A 15,739-nucleotide genomic window follows, 5' to 3' on the forward strand; every position below is an offset into this window, starting at 1 on the left:
TGACTTTCTACAAATTTCTTTACCGACCAGTTGCCATCTAAATCAACGAAGTATCTGATCATTGCTGGACAACCCGTTCTTGTGTCCGCTCTTTTGAACCTCACAGTGATAGTGTCCTTCAACTCTTTCTTGAAACCAGCCTTACCACAAACAAAGTCCTTTGTCTTCAGCTTCTTGGAATTGGGCCAGAAACCACTGTGTTCCTTTCGCACAGTAAATCCAATATGGTGTGCATATAAACAATATTGTTCATATGCTTCATTCTCGTTGTGGACAACTGCATTAAGTAATTTCTCTGTATCGGGTGACTGCAGATTTAAACATCATAGATACAAATTTACAATACATAAATAACAAGATAATAATATCATATTAATACCATAATAATACTATTAAATGACGTTAAGCTATGTTACTGGCCTCCTAAAATAAAATCAATTCAGCAGATCCAACATTACCTTAATAACACTGCGATACTACCACAATAACACCAAATCTCGCGTCCGTAACGTTACGTTGTGATACTGTCACATGAATAACACTGTGATACCACAAAAATAACACCAAATCTCCACGACAGTAACGATGCATTATTATACTACCAAAATAACAATGTGATACTACCAAAATAACATCAATCCACAACTTATATTATACCGAACAACCAAAAATGGAAAACAACTACAAAAACAACCAGTGTATCACCGTGACAATACCTAAGTAACACTAAATCCACATGAAAGAAACGTTACATTGTAATACTACCAAAATAACACTGTGGTACGACCAAAATAACACCAAATCCTCAAGACATTGACTTTACATTATAATACCACCAAAATAACACTGTGATACTACCAAAATAACACCAAATCCTTGAGACATTCACTTTACATTATGATACCACCAAAATAACACTGTGATACTACCAAAACAATTTCAAATCTTCAACATTCACTTTACATTATGAATCATGATACTACCAAAAAAACATTGAACCCCAACTAATATTCTAATGAACAATAAGAAATGGAGAGCAAATACAATAATAACCACTGTATCACCATTATATTTCCTAAATAACACCACATCCCACCAAACCAAAACTTAGCGTTAAAACTCATCTAAAAATAGAGCAAACTTTATTAGCAATAAAATTACTCCTTAAAACCTAGAACTGCATTCAAACATCCTTCATTAAAAAAATCTACCTGCTGATGCCCTTCTGCCGCATCTAAACTCTGTTCAACCTCATTATTCTCGGAAATATTCTGAGATTTTATCTCATTGTTACAATTCTCAGGAGTATTTTGAGATTCCACCAACATTTATTCGTAAAAAATTATTTCCATCGAACCAGCTCCAGCGAACATGAGGGATAAAATGAGAATATACCGAATCTCAATACCCTAAAGCAGACAAAATGCCACTTTCTTCTATTGACGGGAATCGAAAATTACAAAAAAATGCTTTTTTTTTGGGCGGGATACGTCGGGTCGGGCATAAAAAAAAAGCTTATTTTTAAGTTGTAAAGCCACGAGGAATGCGATTCCACGTGGCGAATTTTTATTCGGTACCGCATGCAGGAGTTCATGCGGTGCACGTACCGAATAAAAATTCGATTTTGACAGGTTTCGGAGATCCAGAAGCTTAAATATTGTGTCTACGAAGAAGAGAGGGCTCCCTGTGCTTTATTCACTATACTTGGTCACTGTGAAAAACCAGATTGAGGCTCTTGAGTGGCAGTGTATAAGTGTTATTTTTAGAGTGTAGAAGTGTTCTTCTATATTGTGTGTGTGAGAGAGAGAGAGAGAGTAAACCAAAGTGAAAATTATTGTACAAGGGTGGATTGGAGCAGAACAAATTAAGAATTCTCTCGAGTTAGATTTTTTTTGTGTAAAAAACTTTAATTTACTTTTCATTGAAATTTGTCTTATTATCTCTTAAAATGCTAAAGAATTAATATTTCTAAACTTCTTTGATTTGGATGTGTGATTGATCATATTCTATGCATGAGTTTTCTTTAAGATTATCTAGAATTTAATTACATGATGATGTTTTATCTTTTTAATCTTCAATTACTTTTAATCGGGTCAATTGAAATTTTAAAACCTCTTGTGTTCTAGAAATTTTGACGCAGGCTAGAAGGACGACTAGGACAACACTCCATCTCTTAGCGAAATTTGAATATTGCCAAAAGAAAATTGTAACCACATAAGGGACTAGAGGATTTTTGGGAGACTTTGCGGGATTAAGCAAAATTTAACCATAATGAGTCTCCAGTGTTTCTTATATCTAAGAATAGAGTGACGTATTTGTCCTTGATATCAACAATTGGTTTGGAAGTTCCTTGGATGAATATCAAGGATTCACACGATCTAATTCAAGAAAACATAATTCTCACATTAGAAAACATATATTTTAGATTTAATTTTTTACAAAATTAGAATTTAGAAACCATTAAATTTCACAAACTTCTTTCAAATTGAACCTAGGATGAGTATTCTAGAAATTTCACCTTCTAGAAAATTAACTCTTCTTTGTGAGATGAATACAGAAACTTTTTAAATTTATATAATACTTGATCTGACACATTTATTTGCTTGGTTTATGCATACTTCACCACATCACGGATCACATATGTAAATATATAGGAATTGAGCGGTACTTAAGTAAATCTTTCTAATATCAAATCCATAAATTGGGTGCTGCAAATGATTTTTTGTTAAATTAAAACATCATGGCTTGGGCCTTATAGGAAGCATTAACTTACATACCACTCAATTCCTACGTATTTACATATCTATCACCCAAACTTTACCTTTTACATTTATATCACATAAATCTTTCATGTCACATCAAAAATATCACTATTATAACTTTTAAAGAGTAAAATACATCTGTTTATGCATAAGGAACATATATGTAAAAATTGAAGTTTAGATATTATACAAGTAAATATATAAGAGTTGATTGACACTTATGTAAATTTTCCTAATATCAAATCCACAAGAAATTGGGCATTGCAAATAAATTTTTGCTAAACAAAAGATCATGCATTGGGCCTTATAGAAATTGAGTCAAGCGTCTGCAAATTTAGCATTGAAGATAACTTTTTGCTTATGAAAAACATTATTACGAGAATGCCTATTAAAACAAGTTCTTCATACAAGCTGAAGTGTAAAAGTTATTTAAAGCCATTGAAACAGGCATAGAACATACCTTCTTTCCAGCATCTAAATCAGCAACATCGGCACCAACAGATAAAATCTAAAAAGAAAAAAAGAAAGAAAGAGTGCTACTCATTAAACCTTATTCTTTATTAAAGCGCCAAAACAATAACTTATTATTATAATCCTCACCTCTCCCGTCAGATATCTTTCAAATTTAACTGCTGATTTCGGTAAGAGCACTCCGCCAGCAGATTTCTGTGATACAAGAGTTTTTGAGTTTTTCAGTAAGAAACATTTACATGCATACCACCCAATTCTTATGTACTTAAATATCTAGCACCTAGACTTTGCTTTTTTACATTTATGCCACCAAAATCTTTCATATAACATCAAAAATAATAACAAAGATGACTGATTTACTTATTTTGGCTTCCTAATTATGGATTAATTACTGTACTTAGACTGTAATAATCTAGACTTATGCCCGCTATCTATTTATACTCCTTTGTTAATTGTACTTGGGTATATGAATAGATTGTAAACCTATTTTTCTCTTTCCCGTAACTGGGCTCTCCTCTCCTATAGGGCTGTAAACGAGCCGAGCTTGAGAGAGCTCAAGCTTGGCTCGTGTTCGGCTCGTTCGAAATAGCTTGTGTTCGAAATCGGCTTGTGTTCGAAATCGGCTCGTGAACAATGTATTCATGTTCGGCTCGAAAATGACTCGTTAAACTAAAATTGATAAAAATAGATGTAAAGTGTGGGATTCAAACCTGGATCAAATCTATACAAAAGAAGACACTAACCACAGTGCCACATGAGGTGTTATGATTTAAATTTAGACATAAATATATATAATATATTATTATATAAATAATATATGTAATATATTGTTATATAAAAAGCTGTATAATTTTTTTTTTCGAGCCGAACACAAGCGAACAAACTGTTGTTCGTGTTCGGCTCGTTTACATTTCGAGCTTCAAACTTTGTTAGTGTCGTTAGTCTTAACGAACAAGCCGAACACGAGTTGTTTAACGAGCCGAACACGAGCTGTTCACGAACAACGAGCTGTTCACGAACAACGAGCCAAATTGACAGCCCTACTCTCCTATTCTACTTTCTTATAAGAAGATATCAGACCGGGTAATCTAAAGGTTCTTCAAGATCCATTCATCTTCTCTGTCTTCCTTTGATTTTTCCTTCTGTTCTACTTCTTTCATCTTCCAAGTGCTCGTTCTCATCCTGATCTTCGACACCTATATCGTCCTTAGCGCTACGGTCTGAAAGAAAATATTTTGCTCCAGCCACCCTGCACCAGTGTGCTCACTTTGTTGGGCCCTATGATGATCCCATCAGGCGTTGCTTCACTATCTCTCTAATACAGTTTTCTCCTCTTCGCATCTTGTCCTTCTAGCTGAAAGAGAGAAGGTTTCTCCATCATGGAAGAGTCCGATACCTCCAATATCTTGAATGGACTGGCAAATCTTGGAATTTCTGAACACCCCATTAGTCCCTCCCTGAAATTCCTCATTGCTAATGTGAAATCTATGGTAACTAATGCCCTTTCTGCGATAATTATCAAGTATGGAGGTCCCAAATCATCAAGATCACAAAAGCAAACCGATTCTTGAACTTTTTTTAGGGTACCATTTCATCCCCTGCTCCCAAGATCCTTGACGCCTCGGGTATATCCACTATAAATCCTCTCTACACCGCTTCGCAGCTTGATCAGATTTGACTGCAGCCCTCTACTCTACAATTTCAGCCACAATATTGCCTTATGTCCTGAATCCTGAGAAAAGCTATGCCATCTGGACTACCTTCGAAAAGTGTCTACAAGCCACCAATCTATCTCGTGCTATTCAGTTGACGAACGAGCTACAAAACGTTTTGATGCACGGCCTCACTATATCACAATATACAGATTAAAACAATTGTTGATAACATATTTGTTGTCGGTTCTCAAGTTGATATTGAAGATGTAATTCTCTATTTCTTGAAAGGTTTACCGGCCTCTTGTATTTCCTTCAAGGCTGCCATACAAACAAGATCCACTCCCATAAGTCTTGACGAGCTATATGCCCTTCTACTCAGTGAAGAAATTAAAATCTCCAATGAGCATAAATCTGTCTCTCTGCAGCCCGATCCTCAAATAGATTTATACTCTTCCAAAGGGAGGGGTAAAATCAATAGGGGCAAAGGCAAAAGCCCAATCCCAACTATCGAAGAGCACCTGACTACTCCCCTCACCCGCCCAAAACTCATGGGTCGGCTCCATGTCTAATATGCAATAAACTTGGTCATCTTGCCTCTACTTCTTGGCATCGATTCAACATCAACTATCAACCCAAGATCTCCTCCTTAGCTTCTTACACACCATCCCAAGCCACTTATATTACTTCATCCACAACCTCACCTCAAACCGATAGGTACCTCGCGCTAGAACCACTTTGCACCCCACACCATACTACAATCAGACTCACCAACTGGAACCTTATAAAGGGAAAGTGACATTTATGGTTGGTAATGATAATATTGTCCCAACCAAACATTCATGCACGTGCATTTTACCAACACCCAATCGTAAGCTCCTTCTTCCCAAGCTTCTTCACACTCCCAATATTTCTCATAATTTGATCTCCATTTCTTAGTTAGCATTGATAATAATTACATGATCCATTTTTTATGCAAATGGCTATCGAATCAAGGATTGCATGACTCCGCAGCTTCCGCTTCAAGGTCCCTGCAGTCATGGTCTCTACCACCTTCCCAGTAACTCCCATATTCTCGCCTCGGTGGCCGCTTCCTCCCACCAGTAGCATCAACGGCTTGGACATACGCACCACCAAGTTCGGCTAATTGCTACATAGCAACCACATCTCTGAATTTCTCCAAATTTTTCTTTCGTAATTCTTGTGCTACTTGTAAATGTCATCGCAATTCGTTTACTAATTCTCGCAACACACAATCTACAATCTTAGCTTTAATTCACATCGATGTTTGGAAACATTCTCCCATTCCTTCCGCCCAAGGCTACAAATATTATGTGCTCTTCAATGATGATTTTTCTCGGTATATTTAGATTTATCCTATGTTTAACAAATATGAGGTATTTAATCATTTTATAAAATTCAAATAAGAAGTTAAACTCTAGTTTAATCAAAGGATAGAGGTTGTGAGGACAGATAATAGCGGAGAATACGCTAGCCATCCACTTACTAATTTCATCACAAATATGGGATTATTCGTCAACTAAGTTGTCCCTACACTCCACAGCAAAACAACGTCGTTGAACGCAAGCATCACCACATCTTGGAAACAACCAGGGCCTTAATGGTCGACTCCAATGCACCTTCTTCACTTTGGCTCGAGACGATGCACACCGCCATCTATTTGATCAATCGCTTACCATCCAAAGCCACCAAAAATTACTCACCTTACAAGCTACTCTATGGCATAGCACCCCACTATGGTCATCTCAAATCATTTGGTTGTCAATGCTTCCCCTTGCTACCTCCATCCATCATCACAAACTGCAACAAAGATCTCTGCCACATGCATTTCTCGGTCGTCCCTCCCACATCAAAGGATATAAATGCTTCAACCCTTCTACTAGCAAAATGATCATCAGTTGACATGTAACTTTCAATGAATCGGTTTATCCTTACAAGACTCGGCAGGATACCTTCAAACCTTTTCTTACACCTCAAATCAGTTCCCTACTTACTCTAATTCCAACATCCACGCTTCAACCAACCAACTGTCATACGTCCTCTGATTACACTTTGCATTCCAAATACCTCTCTTCCCAGATTGAAACTACTAGTATTCAATCCGTTATCAAACCTCCTTCTCCAAAACATCAAAGGGTTACTCATTCTCAAACGGGGTCTCTACCCAAAAAGATTATTGTTGACCTTTTACATGATAAATCTCCTTTGCAAGAGCCGCACACCTGCAGCCAAGCCGTCAAATATTATCATTGGCAACAAGCAATGTATGATGAATTTCATGCTTTGCAAAAACAAAATACTTGGAAGCTAGTTCCTCCTCCAGTTGATCAACCCATTCTTGAAAGTAAATGGACACAAAATTAAACACAATTTTGAATGTTTGGTTGCTCGTTACAAAGCTCGTCAAGTTGCTTTAGGCTATCAACAAGAGTATGGTCTCAATTACACTGAAACTTTTAGCCCCATCACTAAAATCCCTAAGATAAACCTTTTGCTTATCATTACTCTTCATTACAATTGAAAAGTATTTCAAATGGACATATATCTAATGTCTTCTTACATAGTCGACTCGATGAAATCGTTTACATGCATCAACCACCATGTTACAAAAATTCTACAAACCCCTCTTATGTATGCCTCTTATAGAAATCTCTCTACGACCTCAAATAGGCTCCAAGACAGTGGAATCATACCTTCATAGCTCATCTCTAAAAATTGGGGGTTCACCATAAGTACCGTCGACCCGTCTCTCTACATTTATCAACATAACTCTCATATACTTTATCTTCTCCAGTATGTAGATGATATCGTCTTAACTGACAATGATATCGATAAGATCCAACACCTTCAACACGAGTTATAAACTCATTTTTCCATGAAATTTATAGATTTAGTCTCTATTTTTCTTGAGATTAGCATCACTCGCACTCGATACAGCTATTACCTCAATTAAACTAGCTATGTTCATGATATACTAAACAGTGCTGGAATGGCAATGTGCAAACTAGCTCTGAATCTTCAAACTGTTTCTAGCAAGGATTCTACTGACCCTGCCAATTCTTTTTCATAAACTTTCACTATATTGGCAACTCGTCATATTACTTTAGTACCTCATTGACTAGACCAGGCATTATGGTTGTTATCAACTCTCTCTCTCTCTCAACATCTTCAGACCTCGCTTCAGAATCACTACCAACACCTTAAGCGTCTTCTCTGGTACCTACATGGCACATCAATGCTTGGCTTGTCGTTCAAAGAAGGTCCCCTTACGCTTCACACTTATGTTGATGCAAGCTGGGCCAGTGAAGTGATCGATAGAAGATCCAACACCGGGTACTACACCTTCATTGGTCCCAATCCTCTCTCATGGAAAGTCAAAAAACAACCAACGGTTGCTAGATCCTCAACTGAAGTTGAATATTGTGTCATATCCTTAGCTGCGATAGAAGTTATATGACTACGACATCTACTACAAGAGTTTCAAGTCTCCATTCCCACAACTACAACCATCTACTGTGATAATATGTCCGCATAGCCAACGCTCAAAATCCAATTTTTCATGATAGAACTAAGCATATTGAAATCGACTATCATTTCATTCGGGACCACATCCAGTCCCGCGAGATTATACTACAATATTTGTCTTCGGGGGAACCGATAACAGACATATTTATCAAAGCTCTTCTTACTCCGAGATTCTACACCCTCCGAAACAAAATAATAATATCTCTTCCAAATATCATTATTTTTCTATGGGCTAACTACCCAAATTATTTATTAATTACTGCACTTAGACTGGACTAATCTACTCTTATGCTAGCTATATATTTATACTCCTTTGTAATTGTACTAGGGTATGTGAATAGATTGGAAACTATTCTTCTCTTTCCCGTAATTGCGCTATCCTCTTCTATTATGTTTCCTTACAAAAATACCACTATTTTAACTTTTAAAAAGCGAAATATACCTTTTCATGCATGGGTAAGTTAGCATATATGTAAAAACAAAATTTTAAGTGTTAGATATGTAAATAAATAAGAATTAAGTTGTAACTATGGAAATCTTTCGAGAAAAAATCATTAAATGAATTAATCCAGAGGTACAAAATTTCTGTTTATTTGGCAATCTCTTCTCTGAGGTCAAAGTTCACCTCAACCAAGCAAGAAATCAGTAAAAGAACAATGGTATTATGTAAATCAACACCCAACAGGAAGCATAAAGATGATTCCTCAATTTTGACAGTATTGCTCCTTTGTCTTCAACTATATAACATAAAAGGCATGTTTGGTTTCAAGGAACTAGAGGTAATGCAAGTAAATTTTATTTTATAGTTTTTTATTGGGTCTTTTGATTCAACTTAATCGATAGATAACTGAATTTACCTAAGTAATGTGAACAAAGGCTATTTTTCTAAGAAGATTTACATGCATACCACCCATTCCTATGTATTTACACATATAACACTAACTTTTTTCAATTTATACATAAATGCCACCTTACCTATCAATAAAAAGGTGCAATTCACTTTTTAAAAGTTAAAATAGTTGCATTTTAAATGTAATATGAAAGATTTGGGTGGCATAAATGAAAATTGTAAAGTCCAGGTGTTGGATATGTGAACAAATGGGAATTGGGTGCTATGTATGTAAATGCCCTCTTTTCTATTGGAAATTCCCCTCTCAATCCCACAGAAAAACTAGAAGAAAAGCTTGTTAGGTTATCAATGTTTTGAATTTGATTCAATTCCTTCACCAAATTTATTCCATCTTTTATTTTTATTGTTAATATATATCTTTTTTTATTTACATTTCCACTCTTTCAATTCTTTTCAACCAAGCCGACTCAAATGAACCAAAACATGCCACATTATCAGTGAAAACAGAGATTTTCTATACATTTGTGAAGTAAACCTACCCTCACCTAAAATCTTACCACAATCATCTGAAAAAATATTAGTCACAATTTTATGTTACAAAAGACAAGCAATAGCGTCTATGTTGCAGCTATGGCCTATGGATCTAAGCCTCATTCCAACAAAAAAAATCCAGAAGAGAGAAGTTGTCTTTACGTGAAAACCCAAACTAAATCTAACCAAACTTAGCTATCAACTAAGTTCAACCCAAAGCCCTGTAACCTAATCTAACCAATCCACTCATTCCCCATCAAAACATTTTGACAATTTCGGGTAAATGAACCTATAAAATGGTATCAAACATAAGAAACCTATTCCAGTCAAATAAAACCAAAAATACATAGATGCCAGAATGAAAATTTTAGATGGAATCAATCAGTGTTAGAGAAAGTCATAATACCTCCGGTAGCTCTTCTAGGCGAATTAGAACCAAGTCAGCTTGCGGAACCACCTGCGCTTAGATAATGAACGTATAAGTTGCTTACACAGAGCAGGCAAGAAAATGGGCTAGAGAAATAGAGAGAGAGAGAACCTTAGAAGGCTCCCATGTTTGCGTCATAGACGAAACCCTAAGTAAGCTCCGCCGCCTGACGTCTAGCTTCCAGCGAGACAGCGGAGAGGAACAAGGAGGGATTCGTGGAGAAGGAACCTGGGATGGAGGGAAGTGGAGGAAGGGCTTAGCAACTGTGAGCAGTGAAGACGCCATGGAGGATTCTTTACAGGGTAATTAGCTCGCAACGAAAGCTCCCAACTCACTCACACACACTCTGCTTTTCGGTTTTTATAGTGAAGACCGGCCGGTATTTTCTAGTGGTCTTTAAAATGTTTGTTGGTCAATTAATTTAGGGTCTATTTGAGGCAACTTCAGATTACCCTGTTAACTTGATAATTTGTAGATTGACTTGATAAGTTATTTTGTTATTTGAGAGAGCTTTTTCAGAACAACTTATTTACATACATTTTTGAATAAACGATCATTCTACATCTATTAAGTAATGTTATTTGTAACAGAACTATTTCGGTAAATTATTTGATAAAACAGAAATATCGAACTACTACAGATCAATTTAAAAAAATAAGATGTAGTTCTCACTTACGCATGAGTATCAAAAATAATAAAATAAAGAGAAAAATAATTACAAATATAATTAAAAAATAAGATGCAGTTCTCACTTACGCATGCGTATCAAAAATAATAAAATAAAGAGAAAAACAATTACAAATATAATTAAAATTTTTAAGATGTTGATTTTAAAATTCTGACAACGTATGTCCTAGGTTGCACTGTCACTTTGGGAAACCATCGTACCTCGATCACTGTCGACTGTGGAATATGTCGGAATATTAGCTCAACGGAAGAAATCACACCTTACTGAAACGTTCTTGAGACAACAGTAGAACTGTCTCCCGTAGCTGTGAGACTGATGTGACGTGAGAAATGAAGCTTGTAGTCCGGAGTATCACTACACAACTTGAGAGATCCCTAAAATCCTAGAGCTTATGTTATTACATTGAAAAAAACAAAAAAGGTATTTGCTGATCTGAAAATTAAATTAAGTTTTAGATATCTATAAGAGAATTGAATTAAACAAAAAATCATATCGAAAAAAAAAAAACATAAATAAAAAAATGCGAGCGTGCAGTTCCAGACAACTAACTACATTAACCCATGAGTTTGTCATTGTAAGGAGACAGCGAACATTGAAAAAAATGAGTTCTTGGTTGCCTTTAACCCACGAGAGATGAACGTCCTAGGATACATGTGCATATCACTAAAGAGGTCATTCAGTAGATCCTTATGTACCAATGCACTGAAAAGAAGAGAGGACCTAAGTTATATTCTTTAGGATTTCACATGGAATATCAACAAAATATGATCGTCCTGTGACAGATGTGCATATCACAAAAAAAAAAACATCCATGTAAATCCTCATAATCCGAAGCACAAAAAAGAAGAGAGGATATCAATTGCCTTAATTAGTATTTGACATGCATCAATAAAAACCAATAACAAACCAACCATATAAAAAAAAACTCATAAGATCATATTTTTCATCATTCATAACTGACCTCTCAAACCCCCCCACCCCCCACCCCCCGCAAAAAAACAAACAAAGAAAAAGAAATCTCAAACATGTTGGTATTATAAATTCGAAAGTATTGATAAAACAAACGAAATATGTAATAAAATCATAAATTTCAAATTCACAATAGAACAAAATACATATGAAAAAAAAACATATAGTTTGATAAATAAAGAACATTGCGTCAATCAGCAACTACAGATTGCATCTGTGATACTCCCTCAAAGCAGTCAACTCGGCTACACCTTCGCCGTATTGAATGTCAAATTCAGTCGACTCCATCTCATCCTCAAGTATAGAATGTCCAACCAGAAATTCCGAAGGTTTTGGAGGGACTTACATTTGTTCATTGTCAGTCATACTAAAATCCGAATCTGATCAAGAGGGTTGTCGTAGGATGAAGTTATGAAGTGTCATAGTGATCACCACAATATGCACGTATTTTGAAAATAGATATGACGACATATCACGTAGAATAACCCATTTCTTCTTCCAAAAGCCAAATGTTATATCAATCACCCCACGTAAAAAAGTGATGTTTGCTGAACTTTTCTATTCTACCAGGAGCAGTATTACTTGCTCTCTCAAAATTAGGAATATAATATTTGGTATGTGAATAACGCTTCAAGTATTATCTTTGTATTAGATATCTAATATGCACAAAATAATATTTCTCTGTCATGAAAGTTACTGTTAGTGACAAATAATACATATAACTAATATGTTTAAACAAAACAAATATGGATGCGGGTGAGGGGCACACCACATACTATTCCTAGTTGCATAGGCAAAAAAGCGACTATTATGTGCACTCCCTTCACATCCAGGCATCACAATTGTGAAATACATGTTGAAGCCACATATTGCCAATACATTTTGGGTAGTTGATCCACTCCAACCAATGTACGCCACCTTTTTGTGGTTGGGTAGGCGGGAATCAACGTGCGTACCGTCAATTTTCTCAATACAGTTATGCTTAGCATTGCTAGAAACTAATTACATTCCGAACTGAAAGCAACGCAGTAATAAAACTTACCTTGAAATATGTATGCAACATGCATCATTAGCAACATTTTATAGAGTAGTAGCGAACAATGGATCCTCTGGCTTAATAATGTGCAATGTTAAAGCTAACAAGTGCTTGTAGACCTTTTGAGAAGTATCCGCTAATTGTTTCTGAGGAATTTTATAATCGCTTTATAGCTCCTTTAACTGATTCATTCTGAGATAAAATGTATATTGTTATTGTCAAAACCTCCCGAGTCATCTTTCTAAATAAAAAAATAATAATAAACAAAAGTAGAGTATAATTATTACCTCTAATTTCTCAACCTACTATTCCTCTGGAGCATCAATGGTTCGCTTAATGGAATCCCAACCCAACACGGTGGATCCACGTTTCAGGTACTTCCATACCTTCCACTCCTTCTTGAATTGATCCCATTTGTTTTTGAATTTGAGCCTGTCATAATCACTTCTCGTCAATTTTCTGAACCTTTTCGCAATATTTTGACAATCTTCATTGTTAAAATATGTCGTTGGCCTATTTCCGAGCTCAATTTCTTTAATACACAGATTGCAGAAAATGTTTGTTACTTCCTTATCCCACATTGCCGACGGACCTCCTTCATTCATCTTAATCGTATTGGATCTAAATCAAGATATTATAGTTAAATAAATAAACTTAACTTATAACAAGAACATCTTGTTAGACCATAATACAAATATGATGAACTTGTCCAAATTAAATACCATAAATCAAAGAATATTGAAAAAAAATCCCCACACATCCAAAACCGGGATAACACACCCAAACCACCATTAACACCTCACATAGCCATCACACACAAGCAAACCTTTCATCCACCACCAATTCCACACACAAAAAACCAGGAGAGCACACCCAAGCCAACCTATACACCACTCAGTGTCATTAAACATAAGCACTCCTCACATCCACCACAAAACCCACACACCCAAAGCCAGGAGAGCAAACTTTAAACCCTCGTTATTCTCTTGAAGGGAGGAAGAGAAGAAAAAAATGAGTAGACTGCTAAGACTTAACTCTTAAATTCTTGACTAAGTCGATCACCCGAGATCATGGTCGATGGCCAGAGTTTGCCACCAACCATCAAAGATCCCCATTGACCCCCATAGCTAGTCGTCGATCACCAATCATTATTGGCTGCCACCAATAATCGTCGTAGCAAATGATGACTGTTGTAGTCAATAACTATAACTTTTGTACCCAACTACAATCATTATAGCTCAAATATTATGGTTGTAGTAGTTAAACTAATGCTATAAACCTATGGCTAATAGTTTTTTTATTCTCATATTTCTTAATTTAGAAAAAAGATTGGATCTTTTTAATTTCCTAATAAATTACTTTGACTTTTTCATATCCCATGGGTTTTTCTTTTATAGTATTTTACACATAAAATTTTGATTTTATTCACCGAGTCTTTCTTTTTTATCCGTGTATGGGTTGCATCTTCGGGCAACATTAAGACATTAAACTCTCTCTCTATTACGACAAATTTTTCCACACAAAACATGTAGAAATTTGAGAACTTTAATTAGCTCAACTAAATTATAATTAAAGAATAAAATTACAGGATTTTAGAGCTCTAGCATTAAGTAAACTAATAAAAAAATGAATGCTAAATCATTTCATATCCTTGTTAAAAAAAAACTAAAAAAATAGCAATTCATATTTCATTAATACACTAACAACTCCTACATACCACTCAATTCTTATATCCAACACTTCTACATCAACTCCACCTCTTACATGCATGCATGCAAATGCCCCAAATTTAAATATTTATGGCCTCAAGCACCACAATTGCATGCCATTTCATTCAACTAACAGAGCATACAAAGCTAGAAACCAAGCAAAATTCCTCCATGCCAGAGCTCACGCGCCGCCAAGGCTCGTGTTGCTGGCCCAAATCGCTTTGCCATCTTCGCCATATATTACCAGATTCTGGTCTTTCTGCAGGATGAGCTGATACATTCCATTATTCTTTTGCAAACTATTGCTGGCCCAGATAGCTCTGGCTCCAAAATCACTATACGCTACAAGATTTACATATATATATATATATATATATATATGTAAATGCACAATAATATCGATTTACAGTCACAATAAGATAGTCATTTCATCATTTGGAAAAGCTTTGCGACCATTTGATAGTTGGCGGCTTCACTTCTCCTCTTTTCATTAATGGAGCTCTTAATGCTTTCATATATCCTAATCATTTCATATATATTTTATGTATAGAAATCGCACAACACAGCAAAATATACTTTCATAAGCAATATTGAACATCATTGTTGTCATTTTAATCTAATAACCTTTTGATTTCAATATGCTTAGTTCAAGCATTGAACACTATATTATTAGCGAGGACAATTAAAAAAATATTATAGTATAGTGGTGTATGAGAAGTGATTAGTATTCCAAATTTAGTTAAAGAAGGTATGGAGGTGAAGTCGTTCATGTTAAACATAGAGTTCATTTCTAAGATTTGCTTTAATAATTTGTTAAAAGTTTTATATTATTTTGAAATTAAATTAATTCAATTTTAAAGTACACAAAATTATTGTATGTATTTTGTAAACACGACTAAACCAATTTTTAGAATTCACAATCTGCCATCACATATGATAATACATTTAAATTCAAAAGCCTTCCCTCAACTAAGCTATAGTTAAAGAATAAAATTGCATTATATCATAAATTTAGCATAATACAATAATTCACATATTATATATATATATATATATATACCATTTGAACTCCTTGAAGATAATTTTTCCTTGATTTCT

The 15,739-nt window shown here is 35.2% G+C and overlaps 1 protein-coding gene across 1 annotated transcript in view; it reads right to left on the reverse strand.

Moving 5' to 3' along the window:
• The window catches only part of LOC110022869 (10 kDa chaperonin 1, chloroplastic-like), a 22,754-nt gene extending 12,165 nt beyond the window's left edge, over window positions 1-10,589 (reverse strand). The window contains exons 1-4 of the mRNA XM_020721998.1: window positions 10,351-10,589; window positions 10,219-10,269; window positions 3,363-3,428; window positions 3,223-3,270 (exon numbers count right to left, since the gene is read on the reverse strand). Of these exons, the coding sequence (XP_020577657.1) occupies window positions 3,223-3,270; window positions 3,363-3,428; window positions 10,219-10,269; window positions 10,351-10,524 (339 nt within the window). The 5' untranslated portion in view covers window positions 10,525-10,589. The remainder of the gene's footprint in view (window positions 1-3,222; window positions 3,271-3,362; window positions 3,429-10,218; window positions 10,270-10,350) is intronic.
• Window positions 10,590-15,739: the final 5,150 nt, after the last annotated feature.

Source organism: Phalaenopsis equestris, unplaced genomic scaffold (assembly GCF_001263595.1).
Source record: "Phalaenopsis equestris unplaced genomic scaffold, ASM126359v1 Scaffold000203, whole genome shotgun sequence".
In the NCBI taxonomy this organism is placed as follows: domain Eukaryota; kingdom Viridiplantae; phylum Streptophyta; class Magnoliopsida; order Asparagales; family Orchidaceae; genus Phalaenopsis; species Phalaenopsis equestris.